The following is a 17,365-nucleotide window of genomic DNA, read 5'->3' as shown; positions in this document are numbered from 1 at the left end:
CACCACAGTTCAAAAGCATCAATTCTTCGGTGCTCAGCTTTCTTCACAGTCCAACTCTCACATCCATACATGACCACTGGAAAAACCATAGCCTTGACTAGATGGACTTTTGTTGGCAAAGTAATGTCCCTGCTTTTAAATATGCTATCTAGGTTGGTCATAACTTTTCTTCTGAGGAGTAAGCGCCTTTTAATTTCACGGCTGCAGTCTGGCGTGCTGCAATTCATAGGTCGCAAAGAGTCGGACGCAACTGAGTGACTGAACTGAACTGAATTGAGGGTCATTTCAATGCCCAACCCTAAAAACAACGTCACCTGACACACAAAAATACAAGACTTCACAAATATCTATTACTGTTACTAAGACTGCAGCTGACTGACAACTGTAAAGCGAGTCCGTACCATATCCCGGTGCTCCAAGCTGGCCCCGCACTTGAGCAGCTCATCCACAACGTGCAGGTGCCCTTCTTTTGAGGCTGATATAAGCGCTGTCCAGTTATCCTTAAACATACAGACACAAATGTTATCGTTTCAAAACAAATAACATTCCAAAGTCAGTAAAATTTGAATTTACATACAGATGATCATACCAAATTGACATGATCTGACACACTCTAAGCCACTCTGAAATAACACTGAAGCATAAGCTCTGTTAAGAATTTATCTTAAAAAAAAAAAAAAAGAATTTCTCTACCTATTGACTATAATGATGTAGAAATGGGTTTACAACTCTTTGCAGTCTTTTTACTGGACTTTTAATCACTGTGTTTTTTAAAAAGGAGAAAAAATAAGTATCAAAACCTCAAAGTTAATCCATGTGGCTACAACCACTATTATAAACTGAAATTCAAGAGCCTGTAATCAAATAAAAAAGCATATTTACAAACTATTAAACTAAAACCATCCCATGTGATGTGTTCAGAAACTATGTGATAAAGCCTTTATTTTTTAAAGGCTGCAATTATCCTATCCTTTTATTCACATGTACTGTCATTTAATTTAAATGATTGTTGAATTACAATTGCAATTTAGTATCAATTTGAATTATAAAGACAACAGAAAAACAGATATGCCTATGTGACCCTGAAAAATAATTCCTCAAAAACAGAGAAGTAAGCCTCTCGAATAGTGATTTATCCTTCACAAATGGTATCAGAAGGGACCACATCTTTCTGGCTTATCCTAGGTAATGATGTTTATAATAGTAAGATACCATTAAGGGGAGTTACTTAGCAGTATGACTCTTACATGGATATCTTCTAGGCAGACATTTAATTTTGAGTGTGTGTATATGTGTGCGTGCTTAGTCACTCAGTCGTGTCCGACTCCTTCCAACGCTATGGACTGTAGCCCACCTGGCTCCTCTGTACATGGGATTTTTCAGGTAAGAATACTGGAGTGGCTACATGCGCTGCTTATTCAGTGAGTGCTATCTATACATAAAAAAATACACAAAGAGCTGAGACTTCTCAATGAAGGTAAAAATTCCTCTTCTATATTACCCTTTTTAAAAACTCAAGTTAGCATATTACTGAGCAATGGTGATACACAGCAGAAGTACAATCTGTAATCTATTACTTCTGAATCACTTCGTAAAACCAAGCAGCAAAGTTAAAGAAACGAAAAAGGCAAATGAGTAAGTCAATATATACCAAATCTTCCAGATTGCAATTAGCGCCATTCTTAATTAATTCTTTCACTATTTCCAGATTGCCTTGTTCAGCAGCTATCATCAATGGAGTCTGGCCACACTAGAGACAGAAGAGACACAGAGAACATTCAGGATGCTGCATGTTAATTGAAACACCAGTTAAATATACCACCCATACATTTCCATGATGTTAAGCTCTATTTACAGCACTTAATTTAGAAACACCTCTGAATTCAACTTTTCAGTTTACAAATAATATGAAAGTCAAAGAGAAAATGCTTTTTTTTTTTCCTTAACAGCATTCATAATCTGTTTTGGGCACTGCAATTTTATTCAAAATGAGCAACATGTATAATACTAGGCACTGAAAAGCAATTTCCACAATAATCTCAGAATATCTATGGCAACCAAATCCTCTAACAATACAGTTAGAATATGATACACAATGTAGTTCTGCTATGTGTATAAGATATTTTTATCAGGACAAGAGGGAGGAAAGTAAAACAGTAAAAACAATACAGGTGCTGCAATATCATGGAGTTTTCTGAAGCCTTCCCTTATAACCTTAACTCATTACACTCAAGTTCCTACTAGCTACAGCAGCGCTGTCCAGCCTGTCCCCAGAATGAGTCACGGCAGTTAAGACACAGGCTTCCGAGCCTTTAGACTGTGGGGCAGGGCCTGGACAGCTGGATCCTGGGACAGGTTCCCTCCAGCTGTCAGCTTCGTCTATCCCAAGTCCGGGACCCACACAATCATTTTCTGTACATGCCGTGACATGAAACAGACCAGAAGCTCTGGGCTAACAGTGACAGTACTAAAGGTGCCAAAACATACCAAGGTATAAGGAAAAAAATTTCACCAAAACCGAAGTTCCATTTGACAGATTAAGTACCTACTTACTGAATGTATATCAATGTGCAGGAAAACATCAGTAATTTTTTTAAATGCTAATCTGACAATATCCCACTGCTTAAAATCCTTAATGGTTTCCTAGACTCTTCTGGGTAAGAACTGAAGTCCTTACATGGCCTCAGTCCATGAAAGTCTACCTTGAAACCTAAGCCAGGCCATTTCCTCCTCGCACGTGGGCCCTCAAACTGTACGCAAGCTCTTTCGCACCTCTAGATCCCTCTACCCCACCCAATTAACTATTTCCCACCTGGCATCTCTTGGGTCAAACACCAACCCAGCAGGGAAGCCTTGCTAACCCACTCTAATGTCGTGTACCATGCTAATCCTTGTTTGTACTTACACTTTTATTTCTGCATGATAAACAACTATTATTGTTTCTCCTCTAAAGGCCCTAAACTCCCTGAGGGTGGGAAGCATGCCTGTTTTGTTGAATATGGAAACTCCCCCGTAAGGCGCAGTGACTGCCACACAGGTGTTCACGTATTTGTAAATGAGTAAATGAGTGAGCAAAGTACAGAAGAATTTACAAATCTACTAATGGCAACATATGAACAAGCAAATGATCCTAGTAACAACACATGCTACTGTAAGAATACAAGTACAGAGAAACACAAAGACTGAGTTATGGTACACAAGTAAACTGAGTTACAGACAGACACTCATATAATGATGGATGCTAAATTACAAGTGGTAGTCACATGTCATTCAACCAGAGTCACTAGAGAATGAGATATTATGCATAAGTAGATTTTCCAGGCGAGAAGTTTATCCTTTAAATATTATATTTTATTATAACTTTATGATAGCCGTTTTTTTCTTCAAGTAATGTGCACATTGCTACTTGTTAAACAGATTTACTTAAACATTATGTTTATGACTCTGAGTCATAACTACCGACATCAATCATTATACCAGGCTTGCTTCTGTCAGCGCTAATGTCTCTGACTTCCTTTCTACAGCATGTTTCTGCCTTCTAATTAACTGGGATAAAAAAATTCATTGGTATAATATATAAATTAAAGCCAACTAGGTAAATCTATGGCCCTAAGGATATAGAATGATCTCTGTTCATTTCCAAGGCAAACCATTCAATAACACAGTGAACCAAGTCTATGCCCCAACCAGTAACGCTGAAGAAGCTGAAGGTGAACAGTTCTATGAAGACCTACAAGACCTTTTAGAACTAACACCCAAAAAAGATATCCTTTTCATTATAGGGGACTGGAATGCAAAAGTAGGAAGTTAAGAAACACCTGGAGTAGTAGACAAATTTGGCCTTGGAGTACAGAATGAAGCAGGGCAAAGGCTAGTTGAGTTTTGCCAAGAGAACGCACTGGTCATAGCAAACACCCTCTACCAACAACACAAGAGAAGACTCTACACATGGACAAACCAGATGGTCAACACTGAAATCAGATTGATTATATTCTTTGCAGCCAAAGACGGAGAAGCTCTACACAGTCAGCAAAAACAAGACCGGAGGCTGACTGTGGCTCAGATCATGAACTCCTTATTGCAAAATTCAGATGTAAACTGAAGAAAGTAGGGAAAACCACTAGACCATTCAGGTATGACCTATATCAAATCCCTTATGATTATACAGTAGAAGTGAGAAATAGATTTAAGGGACTAGATCTGATAGAGTGCCTGATGAATTATGTATGGAGGTTCATGACATTGTACAGGAGACAGGGATCAAGACCATCCTGAAGAAAAAGAAATGCAAAAAGGCAAAATGGCTGTCTGAGGAGTCCTTACAAATAGTTGTGAAAAGAAGAGAAGCGAAAAGCAAAGGAGAAAAGGAAAGATATAACCATTTGAATGCAGAGTTCCCAAGAATAGCAAGGAGAGATAAGAAAGCCTTCCTCAGTGATCAATGCAAAGAAATAGAGGAAAACAACAGAATGGGAAAGACTAGAGATCTCTTCAAGAAAACTGGAGATACCAAGGGAACATTTCATGCAAAGATGGGCTCAATAAAGGACAGAAATGGTATGGAATTAACAGAAGCAGAAGGTATTAAGAAGAGGTGGCAAGAATACACAGAAGAACTGTATAAAAAAGATCTTCATGACCCAGATAATCAGGATGGTGTGATCACTCACCTAGAGCTAGACATCCTGGAATGTGAAGTCAAGTGGGCCTTAGAAAGCATCATTATGAACAAAGCTAGTGGAGGTGATGGTATTCCAGTTGAGCGCTTTCAAATCCTAAAAGATCATGCTGTGAAAGTGCTGCACTCAGTATGTCAGCAAATTTGGAAATCTCAGCAGTGGCCACAGGACTGGAAAAGGTCAGTTCTCATTCCAATCCCAAAGAAAGGTAAACTAGTTTGAGCCAAAGAATGCTCAAACTACCACACAATTGCACTCATCTCACACACTAGTGAAGTAATGCTCAAACTTCTCCAAGCCAGACTTCAGCAATATGTGAACCGTGAACTTCTAGATGTTCAAGCTGGTTTTAGAAAAGGCAGAGGAACCAGAGATCAAATTGCCAACATCCGCTGGATCATGGAAAAAGCAAGAGAGTTCCAGAAAAACATCTATTTCTGCCTTATTGACTATGCCAAAGCCTTTGATTGTGTGGATCACAATAAACTGTGGAAAATTCTGAAAGAGATGGGAATACCAGACCACCTGACTTGCCTTTTGAGAAACCTATATGCAGGTCAGGAAGCAACAGTTAGAACTGGACATGGAACAACAGACTGGTTCCAAACAGGAAAAGGAGTACGTCAAGGCTATATATTGTCTTCCTGCTTATTTAACTTGTATGCAGAGTACATCATGAGAAAAGCTGGGCTGGAGGAAGCACACGCTGGAATCAAGACTGCCAGGAGAACTATCAATAACCTCAGATATGCAAATGACACCACCCTTATGGCAGAAAGTGAAGAAGAACTAAAGAGCCTCCTGATGAAAGTAAAAGAGGAGAGTGAAAAAGTTGGCTTAAAGCTCAACATTCAGAAAACAAAGCTCATGGCATCTGGTCCCATCACTTCATGGCAAATAGATGGGGAAACAGTGGAAACAGTGGCTGACTTTATTTTGGGGGGCTCCAAAATCACTGCAGATGGTGACTGCAGCCATGAAATTAAAAGACGCTTACTCCTTGGAAGGAAAGTTATGACCAATCTAGTTAGCGTATTAAAAAGCAGAGACATTACTTTGCCAACAAAGGTCTGTCTAGTCAAGGCTATGGTTTTTCCAGTAGTCATGTATGGATGTGAGAGTTGGACTGTAAAGAAAGCTGAGTGCCGAAGAGTTGATGCTTTTGAACTGTGGTGTTGGAGAAGACTCTTGAGAGTCCCTTGGACTGCAAGGAGATCCAACCAATCCATCCTAAAGGAGATCAGTCCTGGGTGTTCATTGGAAGGACTGATGTTGAAACTGAAACTCCAATACTTTGACCACCTGACGCAAAAAGCTGACTCTTTTGAAAAGACCCTGATGCTCGGAAAGATTGAGGGCAGTAGGAGAAGGGGACGACAGAGGATGATAGTTGGATGGCATCACCAACTCAATGGACATGAGTTTTGGTAAACTCCAGGAGTTGGTGATAGACAGGGAGGCCTGGTGTGCTGCAGTTCATGGGGTCACAAAGATTCAGACACAACTGAGCGACTGAGCTGAACTGAAGGATATAGGACTTGCACATCAGTTTTCAAAACTGCAATTCCAAAGACTTGGGTGCTTTCTGTTCACCTTCTGTGGTCACAGGCACATTTCAGATAGTTTGCAAAGAAAGGTGCTTTTCGAGTATGAGGGAAAAAATAAATTAGATGTGTATTAAAAAACCATAATACAAAAAAAAAAGTTGGTATAAATGTGATTATAAACAAGCTAAATGAGACTTGAATAGTCATAAATTTCTCTTGCAGAAACTACCATTTGTCTACCCAATATCTAGAGCGACAGGATTTTGTTGGGGGTGGCAGTCTGCTCAGAGAAAAAAACCTACATTGTTCAGCCTTACTTGCAGTTGGAAACCATCCAGGCTACCACTCTAGTGAGATCTCCCAGGAAAGCTTGGTAATTAGACCAACTCAGCTGGCTTGTGCCCTTTTCCTTCTTGCCTGGTATGTGGACACAATGCTGCAGTTGTATCAAAACAACTGATGGGAATAACTGGCACCCAGTGGAGTGACCAGAAGGGCAGAAGGAGCCTGGTAAGAATCCTGAGACCTTGGAATGGCTCCTCCAGCTTGTCATTACATGAGAAAAGACCTTAATTTGATTAAGCCACTATTTGAGGAGCTATTATATGAACTCAAAAGCAATCTTTAACCTTTTGTAGCTTCACTATCCAAATAAATAAGTGATTCTCAGGAAAGGCTGCCATAAATTAATTGGAAAAGACAGAATGATATTTACCTTGTAAGTTGTGCCTTATCACAAAACATATTTATTCTATTAGTTCTGGCTTAATCCATCTAGTAACTGCAGTTGTAGAGATGGTGACTTAGAAACAAACAGTCATGACAACTTGATTCTTTTACTTCAATGCGAATCACTAAAAGCCCCTTCCCTACCTAACCCGCTACACACATCTCAGCAAATCTCAAGTCCATTTCTTTCCCAAAAAATATAGGATCACATAACTCACAGAACTCCTATCCTACTGGTAAGAACCTCAAACCAAAACACACCAAAACAGAACACTGCCATTCCAGCTGAAGTTCCCCATAGCATGTACCATGTTTTATCTCAGCTTCCGAGAAGCTACCATGCAAAAACATTGCCTATCCAGCATCTTTTTGGTCTTCCCAGTTCCTAGGTAGCCCCACTTGTATTCAGGTGTGCTGTGCTGTGTTGTGCTCGGTCGCTCACTCATGTCCAACTCTCTGCGACCCCATGGACTGTATGTAGCCCGCCAGGCTCCTCTGGCCACAGCGATTCTCCAAGCAAGAATATTGGAGTGGGTTGCCATGCCCTCCTCTAGGGGATCTTCCCAATCCAGGGATCGAACCCAGGTCTCCCACATTGCAAGGAGATTCTTTACTGTCTTAGCCACCTTTCTGGACCTAAATAACTATTGCTCTTTAAAGCGGTGGCATTCTGAGGATAGCTACTTCTTCCAATAATAATAGTGAAAGTAAAACATTTTTAAATCTCCTTTGAACTTTCCTTCAGGGTCTCTACTTATAAGCATGTGACAAAATTCATCTCTTGAACTTAAGAGTCCCATTTCACTTTCTTCAACAAGAGAATAACGTTCAACCTCAACACTATACCCTATCAAGAAGAGCTGAGAGTGACTTTTTGCTCTTTTCAAAAATAAAGTTAAATTAAAGCCCTTCACTACTCTACAAAAGGCAAAGACTTGCCATCATAGAGAATATTCATACAAAGGGCAAAGACTTGCCATCATTGACAATATTCAGAGGCCAAGAATTTTATCTAGTTTACAAATAAAGTAGAAAGGAAAGAAGGGAGAAAACTGGTATTTACTAATTGCAACCGATTATACGCTAAGGACGGCAACAGGCAATTTCCCCCACATTATTATCTTTTACTGATAACATTTAAGAAACCTTTAGAAAACTGATAACCAAACACATTAAATGAGGTAATTAAGTACTTCACTTTTTAAAGGTGAGAAAGGAGGAAAGAAAGTCTAAGTAACTCTTTAGAATTCTATAAAAATTAAATTTTATCAGAAGCTGTAGAAGCAAAATGCTAAAAAACAAAAAAAAAAAGGCCTTGAAAAAGTTACTTTCTCTATAACCTTCACACTGAGCCATAATTTAACAATGCCAGGTTGCTTCAAAGTATTGTTTTAAAACTCCAATTTTAACTGACATAATACTAAACTAGAGGTAAATATCATTAAAACTCCTTAAATGTTACTACATGCCTGATAACATGTTACTTTTTTTACCAAATACACTTCATTCTTTGTGTAAGATCAATACAATTTTGTGCTTATTGTATATTATTTTTCTCCTTCCAAGTGAAGCTCGGAGAAGGCAATGGCACCCCACTCCAGTACTCTTGCCTGGAAGATCCCATGGACGGAGGAGCCTGGTGGGCTGCAGTCCATGGGGTCACTAAGAGTTGGATACGACTGAGTGACTTCACTTTCACTTTTCACTTTTATGCATTGGAGAAGGAAATGGCAACCCACTCTAGTGTTCTTGCCTGGAGAATCCCAGGGACGGGGGAGCCTGGTGGGCTGCCGTCTATGGGGTCGCACAGAGTTGAACACGACTGAAGCAACTTAGCAGTAGCAGCAGCAAGTGAAGCTATTTTCTCACTATTCCCAAAGAAAGTATCTATGAGGTAAAGCTTAATCTTTTTAAACTATCATTTTATTATTCCAAATATATTAATTAATGCCAATAGAATGACTACTTCCATAAGCAGCTCTTTTAAAACAATGAACAATCTCCAACTATAAATTTTAATCTCATTTATGTGTAACAACTGTTAACTATGCATAATCATAGAAGGGAATAATGATGTAAACTAACCAAAATACAATTTGTGCAATATACAAACATTGAAAATACAGACATTATCATTAAATGAACTTATTCTGAAGACTCAAAGGAAGACAAAACGGCATAAACAAATCATAGCCTCTTTGATGTTAGACAGAACAGCATTTAATGTGGATTTCACCAGGAAGTATCTTCAGGCAGAATCTGAGAGATTAAGTAGTTTATTTGTAAGTTGAGATAAGTAAGTATAATTCTTTACAGAACTGCTATGCAAATTAAATGAGCTAAGTATACAGAACATTACCATATTTACATAATACTGAATAAAACATGAGTTATCATAATTGTATTACTCTAATAAAATTTTTATACCATGATTTTTCAATGACAGCTAGTATTTAATAAAATTAGGTACTCTGTCAATAATAATAACATAATAACTGTTGATTCAGTAGCTTTGAAAACATTTATAATATTTGCATATCCATGTTCATGCAGCACTATCCACAACAGCCAAGGAAAGGAAACAACCTGAATGTCTATCAGTGGATAAATGTATAAACACAACATGGTATCTGCATATGAAAGTGAAAGTCGCTCAGTCATGTCCAACTCTTTGCAACCCCATAGACTATACAGTTCATGGACTTCTCTAAGCCAGACTATAGGAATGGGTAGCCCTTCCTTTCTCCAGAGGATCTTCCCAACCCAGGGATTGAACCCAGGTCTTCCGCATTGCAGGTAGATTCTTTACAAACTGAGCTATCAGTGAAGCCCTTCTACATATAATGGAATAGTATTCAGCTTTAATATGGAAGGAAATCATGTCACACACTCCAACATGGATGAACCAACATGTCATTTAGGATGTTATACTAAAAGAAAGTCACTCAGCTGTGTCCAACTCTTTGGGACCCCACGGACTATACTTCTCAGGCCAGAATACTAGAGTGGATAGACTTTCCATTCTCCAGGGGATCTTCCCAACCCAGGGATCGAACCTAGGTCTCCCACTTTGCAGACGGATTCTTTACCAGCTGAGCCACAAGGGAAGCCCAAGAATACTGAAGTGTGTAGCCTATCTCTTCTCCAGTGGATCTTCCCAACCCAGGAATCGAACCGGGGTCTCCTGTACTGCAAGCGGATTCTTAACCAACTGAGCTATGAGGGAAGTTCAATCACAAAAAGACAAACACTGTACAGTTCCACTTACATTCAGTGCCTAGAATAGTCAAATTCACAGAGATAGAAAGTATAACAGTGGTTACCAGGGGCTGAGGTTGGGGGAACAGGCAATTGTATAATGGTTATGGAGTTTCAGATTTGAAAAAATTCTGGAGATATTTCACAACAATGTGAATTACTTAATACTACTAAACACTACTGAACAGTACACTATGGTTAAGACAGTAAATTTTACTTTTTCCCCACTGTAAAAAAAAAAATCATAAAGAAAATCCTGCAGGTCTAACACATAAGTCACATATATACATACATATACATTTCTATAAAAATAAAATCAGTCCTTATTCATCTTATTCACAGGCAAAAAAAAATTATACTGTATTGAAACTATAGTTCTAATAAAAATAATTATTTTTCTTAAGTTTTATAAAACGTACATACTTTGCCACTTAAAAAATTCATACAAAAAGTTTATTAGTCCCTAAAATGTTGCAGCTCAGCTGTTCATGATAAAATTACCATTTTATCTGCTAGGATTGTTGAACAGAAATATCTAATACAAGTTAATGAAAACAATAAATATTTACTCCCCAATCTTAGTAAACAGAACACACAACCTATTTAGCTGTCTCTTAAAGATGCAGGTCTTTTAAACCCCAAGCTGGGTATAATAAACAACTAAGGAAGACAGCTGAGGCTCCAATAAAGAAAATATTTCAAAAAGCCCTAATAGTGTCTGGTTAATCTATTTTTTCTGGTTCATCTTTTATAAAAAGATTGCTATTAGAAGCCCTTCTAAAGTTTTCTAGAAATACTTTTGATTTCAGTAGTAATTCTTGAATCATTTCTGAACAGTGATTATTCTATCCAGAAAAAAAAGTCAACCACAACTCTTGATCATAAATTTAAATCATTAATTCAATGTTCAGTCATTTATAGAAGTTCAGATGTATTTCAAAGGTACAGAATTCAAAGTACTTTTAACTGTGAGAAGCTATGTCAATATTACTGAGGGTGAGAACTATGTATTTCTTACTTACCTTTACCCTTTTAGCACAGTGCCTTGTACTTACTTAGTAGGTAGTCCACAAACATTTGTAAGAATTAAACTTTAGAATCTTGGTCTTACCTCATTTCTCTCATCAACATCTTTGCATTTTTCAAGAAGAGCTTTCAAAGCAGGAATGTTTTCTTCTTCTACATAATTTATTACACTCTGTGATATTAGAACTGACATTTTCACAGAAAGCTATAGTTTTCTTTACTCCAATACCTGTTAAAGCAGATTAGACAAAATACATGTAATTTGGGATTGGGAAAAAAAAAGATACTACTAACTGTATCTTTTCTAACCTTAGGCTTGTACAAATACACCTCCACTGGCAGGAGTTAAAACAAGACCTCAAAGCTCAGCTGTCAAAATGTGCAACCCCCTCTTCCCAAGACTCAAACTCATCTCACTCTTAACTCATTATTGCTGTTCAGTCACTAAGTTGTGTCCAACTCTGAAACCCCATGAACTGCAGCACACCAGGCTTCCCTGCCTTAACTCATTCACACCCCCAAACCCACCCCTCATCACCCACAAACAAGAGAAAGCACTACACTGTTCCCCCAATCCGTAAATGGCCACTCCAGCTCCATCCTTCTAAGGCCAAAACCTTGGAATTATGAATGACTCATCACCTCCTCTTACACTCTACATTCAATCTAAGAGCAAACCTTTTGGTTCTACTTATAAAATATATTTCACATCTGATTCCTACTCACCACCTCCATCACAACCACCTTGGCCCAGTCACTGTGACCTCTCACCTAAATCCCAACTGCTCTCCCTACCTCCCTTTTTGCCTTCCTGATGGTCTGTCCTCCACAAGGCAACCATAGATACCTTTTGAAAATGTAGGCTGGGCCAGAGCTTCTTAAATCACATTCATCAGAATCACCTGGAGAGCTTGTGAAACAGACGCCTTGGGCCCTTCCCTCGGAGATTCGGACAAGTAGGTCCAGATGCAGCCCCGGCACCTTTAACAAGCTCCCAGGTGATGCTACCACTGTGGTTCCTGACTGAAGAACCACACCCTAAGCAGAACTGAGTCAGATTCCATCCTTTCTTGCTCAAAGTCCTCCAGTGGCTTCCTAGAGCCCTTAAGGTAAAAATCAAATGTCTGACCTTGGCCTAGATGACTTTAAGTGACAGGGTGTTAACACTGCTGACCTCATCTCCTACCCCTCTCCCTCACCGCGTCACTGCTTGAACACACCAAGCACTCTGCCATGTCCAGGCCTCTGGCTAGCTTTTCTGCCTAAATTCCTCCTCCACCAGACCTGCACACATAGGCTTCTCCCACATGAAATTAATATGAATATAATTACAGAGACCATGTGCACCCTAACTTTCAATTTTACACCTGGTGAATCTGGTTAAGGCATGGAAGAGAGTTCTTTGTACTATTCTTACAAGTTGACTGTAAGTTTGCAATTACTTTGTAAACACACATACACACACACACACACACACACACACACATGCCTGACAAAGTCCTTATTTGGATCAAAGATTTTTCTCAGCACAAAATCCCACAAGACTAGAATGAGTAAAGAAAAGTAGTAACAGACACTGACCAATTATTTAAAAAATTGAAAATCTTAGATTTTCAAATCTTGTTACCTCTCTCCCCAATCCATTATGTGGATTACATGTATATCACTTTAAGACACATAAAAGAGTCATCAATCATAGATAGTGACTAAGATTAAGACTTCAGACATACATTCCTTCAGACTAAGATTAAGGAGAAAATGGTAATAAAATTTTTCTATAAAACCAACTTAGAAATTGAAGCTGCATCCCTTAAGCTATCAGAAAGATACTCTTTAAACAAATCTAGTAAGGAAAGATGATCTTTGTTATATAACTGAGAAAATGCATGCAATTCTACACTACTGTAATTGAGTAATAGTCCGATCTAACAGCAGTCTGCTGAAAGGCTATAATCTGCAATGCACTATGCTTCAGGTTATCACTGGTAAGTTGAACAGTACACTATTCCTGCCCTACAGAGTCTCAGCGCTCTTTAAAGTACTGGAGGAGAAAAGGGGTATTGGGGGAACAAACAGCCAAAATAAAATTGGTAAAATATTGATAACTGTTGGACCTGGGGGGTGGGTACATAAGGGTTCATTAGGTCAGGGGTCCCTCACCCCCATACTGGGGCCTGTTGGGAACCAGGCCACACAGCAGGAGGTGAGCGAAGGAAGCTTCATCTGTACTTGAGGCCACTCCCCAGCACTGGTATTACCACTTGAGCTCCACCTCCGTCAGATCAGGAGGGGCATCAGATTCTGACAGGAGCATGAACCCTACTGCGAACCGTGCTCACAAGGGATCTAGGTTGTGGACTCCCTATGAGAATCATCCCGAAACCATCCCCCACCCCCTGGGTCCGTGGAAAATCTGTCTTCCATGAAACTGGTCCCTGGTGCCAAAAAGGTTGGGGAGCGGGGCATTAGATGCTGCTCTGCTTTGTGTATTGGGGAGGGGGACAGCGGATACTAGGGCAGACCTTACTGATCGTTGAATATTACATGCCTGAAATCTGGCAATCTCTGCATTCATCCACACGTCGCTTCTTTACTGTTAAATTTCTTAACAGGAGTAACTTCACAAGCCTCACCTTCACAAATTCAGAAGTACCTAAAACAGTTTCTTGTGCAGATGAAAAGAACTGATAAATGTTGTCTGAACTGAATTTGATCAAGTCACATCACATTTTATTAACTGAACAGGACAAAACTATCTGCCACAGCTGACAGTTATAAAATGACTCCCATCAGCCAGACTTCTAACAAATCAAGAGTTTGATCGCAAGTGTGCCCATAAATCAGATGATGTTCTTGGAAGGGCCCCATCCCTCCCTCAGAGGTTTCTTTCATCTCTGCTTTCCCTCTTAAATGAATCCTTTAAACAGGTTCTATTCTCACCTATCTCAAATACACACTATTCTCACCTATCTCAAGACACACACACCCCCATTCTCCACATGAGAGCATACACACACACCCCCATTCTCCATGAGAGCATCCTCTGCTCTTGTCACTCAGAAATTAACTGTCAGCTTCAAACCATTCTCCCCTTCACCTTTAGAAGACCAGGATCTTCCCCTCCTCCAGGCAAATTCTTTTGCCCAACTCATCCCACCACCCCCACCTCCACCGCCTCCGCCCAGAGACAACCTAGACGTCTCAATTTCAAAGTCCCTTCCCCTAGGGAGGTTTCCTTGACCACCCACCCTCCTCCCAGACCAGCTTAGGGCCTGCTCTCTCCCTCCTTTCTCTACTACCATCAGCCATATCCAGGTATGAGCATATGAGGACATGTGACTGTTCAAAAAGATAAGCTTAGCCAATCAGATTCCTCTCTCTAAACCTGGAAATTAGAAACCAGATACCCAGTCATTACAGGCCAAGAACAAAATGTTACAGTTTTGAGGCAGCCAGGCAGCAGAGAGAGGACTCAACAGGTATGAACTGAGAAAAAGACTTCTCCAGAGAAAACAAATGAGGCCGCTGAGGGAGCTACAGAAGATGGGAGCTGCTTTAGATCCCAATTTCTTGCTGATTCTCAGTCAGTCCTATAAATTACCTTTTCCCTGAGGTAAAAGAGTGTATCTCTGTTCCCTGCCTTCTAAACAGCCCTGACTAACACAGTAACAGAGAAACTGACAAAGAACTTGAGCAAAAGCAGGGAAGAGGGGGATGGACACTCACATGATCCCAGGAAAAGCTTCCCTCAGTAGGATGTGCTGCCTGGAATCAGAACCCTAGAGACAGTCAGGGAACCACCAAAACAGCCTACAGGAGAGAGGACAGGCAGTAGGGATGGAGAAATGAGAGACAGGAACTTGAATAGGATAAAATCCCCCATACTGGACCCTTAGACCTACCAAAATATCTAGAACAAAGATTCTGGATGTAGAAATTTTTAAAATTATGTGATTGGAAATGAAAGACCAGGTCAAAGATGACTAGATACCAAACACCGGTGATGGGAAGATGGTGGTCCATTAACAAAAAGCAAAATCAGGAGAAAGTTTCAGGACTTTCCTCTGCTTGGTTACTGCCTCCTCCTTCCCCACCACCCTTGCTAGATGAACAAGACCAGGCTGAATGTGAGGTGCTCCAAAAAACCTCAATTGGGAGAATCCACCTAGGATTCAGTTCAATCACTCGGTCGAGTCTCTGCAACCCATGAATTGCAGCACGCCAGGCCTCCCTGAGGAGGCCTCCCAGTCGATCACCAACTCCCAGAGTTCACTCAGGCTCACGTCCATTGAGTTGGTGATGCTATCCAGCCATCTCATCCTCTGTCATCCCCTTCTCCTCCTGCCCCCAATCCCTCCCAGCATTAGAGTCTTTTCCAATGAGTCAACTCTTCGCATGAGGTGGCCAAAGTACTGGAGCTTCAGCTTTAGCATCATTCCTTTCAAAGAACACTCAGTACTGATCTCCTTTAGAATGGACTGGTTGGATCTCCTTGCAGTCGGATTAGGAAAAACATATCTGGAAATCACTCAGAGTGTAAAACAAAGGTTCTCAAACTTGTATGCAAAGTTGCTGGGGAAGCTTGCCAATATACAGATTCCTTGGGCTTTTCCACCAGTAGATCTGGCGCCCAGAAACTGAAATTTTAACAAGCACCGCAAAATGATTCTGATGAAGGTTTCCATGCTGGTAAAGCTAGAGAACAAAGAAAACAACCTTGCCGCCATATTTCTCAACCTTGGCTCTGCATCAGATCACCTCAGGAGCTTAAAAAAAATTTAGACGTCTCACCCTCAGTGTCTTCCAAGTTGAGGCACTGACAAAACGCATTAGAATTACCCGTCGGAAGGTGGAGATGGCGGGTAGGAATTCTGAGCCACACCCCAGGTCTGCTGAATGGGAATTCTGAGGGTAAGGCTAAGAAAGCCACATTTTTAACCGGTGCCCCTAGCGGCTACCAAAGACGGGTCCATAGTTATTAATAAAAGAGGTTTAAATAATAATAGGTTTAAACCTTTATATGTGTCAAAACAATCTGAAAGAAAACTAACCGAACGTCAGTGGCTGAGAAAGAAGTCGCTTCGTTATAAAGAAATCATGGAAGCATCGTAATCAATGGCTCGCTGATACTTAGCTGAAATAACGGCCTGCAATGGACAATGGAGTAATGGAGCCCGGTGAGAAAACAAAAACGAGAAAACCCAACCACCACGCCCTTGGAAAGCCTAGGGAAAAGGAACCTGGGACGCCTGCCTTCGCGCGACCGCCCAAGGTGGTTCTCGAGGTGGTGGTGGGTGTGCCTGAGGCTGCCCGGTGAAAAACGAACCAAAAAAAAAAAAAACCACCCCACCTGTGTCACACACATCCCCCATCGCAGGCCCGGGAGAGGCTGACCACTTGGGACAGCAAGTCCGAGACCGTCCCAGCGCCCGCGGCAGGCGCGGATCCGCCCCAAGAGCCAGGCCCCGCGCCCCTGCCCGCCCCCTACCTTACCCGACCCAGCCGCGCGCCCTGCGTCGCCCCCTCCTCACCCGCCCACCCTCCCTTCCCCACACCCGGCCTCACCCTTCCTCAGCAGGCCTTCGCTCCCTCCCCGCCCGACGGCCGCAGTCTCTCCACGCTCGGCAACATCCCCCTACAAACCAGGGCTTCCTTCCTACCGGCCTCGCTCCCCTCAACACACACACACAGACACACACACACCGCCCCTCCCCGCGGACCACCACACTGACCGTCTCACAACCTGGCCCCAGAACGGCGCCCACCGCTGAGGCGTAAAGGAGCCGCTTTGCCGCAGGTGCTGTCAGAAGACTAGAAAGGGGGTGACGGGGGCTTTCAGCGCGTTCCCCTCACCACACCCGGCGGCCATTTTCAAGCTATCGCCCAGAACTGGCAGATCACGTGACACTAGGCTGCGGGGCGGGGTGACGGGTGGCCACGCCCCCTGCCAGCTGACCCGGGAGCCTGAAGGAGGCCGGGGCTGCGGGCGCCGGAGAGGCAAGCCGCCCTCTGCACATTCTCTCCAACCTCCAAGTAGATGTATTTTGGCAAGCGCTTCAGGCAGTATATAACTCATCGTCACTGTCACTCTTCATATTTTGGCGAGTTTATTATCCCTGCTCACCA

The 17,365-nt window shown here is 41.4% G+C and overlaps 1 protein-coding gene across 15 annotated transcripts in view; it reads right to left on the bottom strand.

The window, feature by feature from the left end:
- KIDINS220 (kinase D interacting substrate 220) overlaps positions 1 to 17,145 on the bottom strand; it is a 94,348-nt gene extending 77,203 nt beyond the window's left edge. For all 15 annotated transcript variants that reach the window (XM_040224977.1, XM_040224978.1, XM_040224964.1 and 12 more), the window contains exons 1-4: positions 16,972 to 17,145; positions 11,325 to 11,468; positions 1,652 to 1,750; positions 402 to 500 (exon numbers count right to left, since the gene is read on the bottom strand). In XM_040224977.1, coding sequence (XP_040080911.1) covers positions 402 to 500; positions 1,652 to 1,750; positions 11,325 to 11,432 — 306 coding nt within the window. In that variant the 5' untranslated portion in view covers positions 11,433 to 11,468; positions 16,972 to 17,145. The remainder of the gene's footprint in view (positions 1 to 401; positions 501 to 1,651; positions 1,751 to 11,324; positions 11,469 to 16,971) is intronic.
- Between the last annotated feature and the right edge of the window lie 220 nt (positions 17,146 to 17,365).

The sequence above is a fragment of the Oryx dammah genome, unplaced genomic scaffold (assembly GCF_014754425.2).
Source record: "Oryx dammah isolate SB20612 unplaced genomic scaffold, SCBI_Odam_1.1 HiC_scaffold_25, whole genome shotgun sequence".
In the NCBI taxonomy this organism is placed as follows: Eukaryota; Metazoa; Chordata; class Mammalia; order Artiodactyla; family Bovidae; genus Oryx; species Oryx dammah.
The sequence above is the reverse complement of the archived record's forward strand: the minus strand, read 5'-3'. Positions and strand labels throughout refer to the sequence as shown.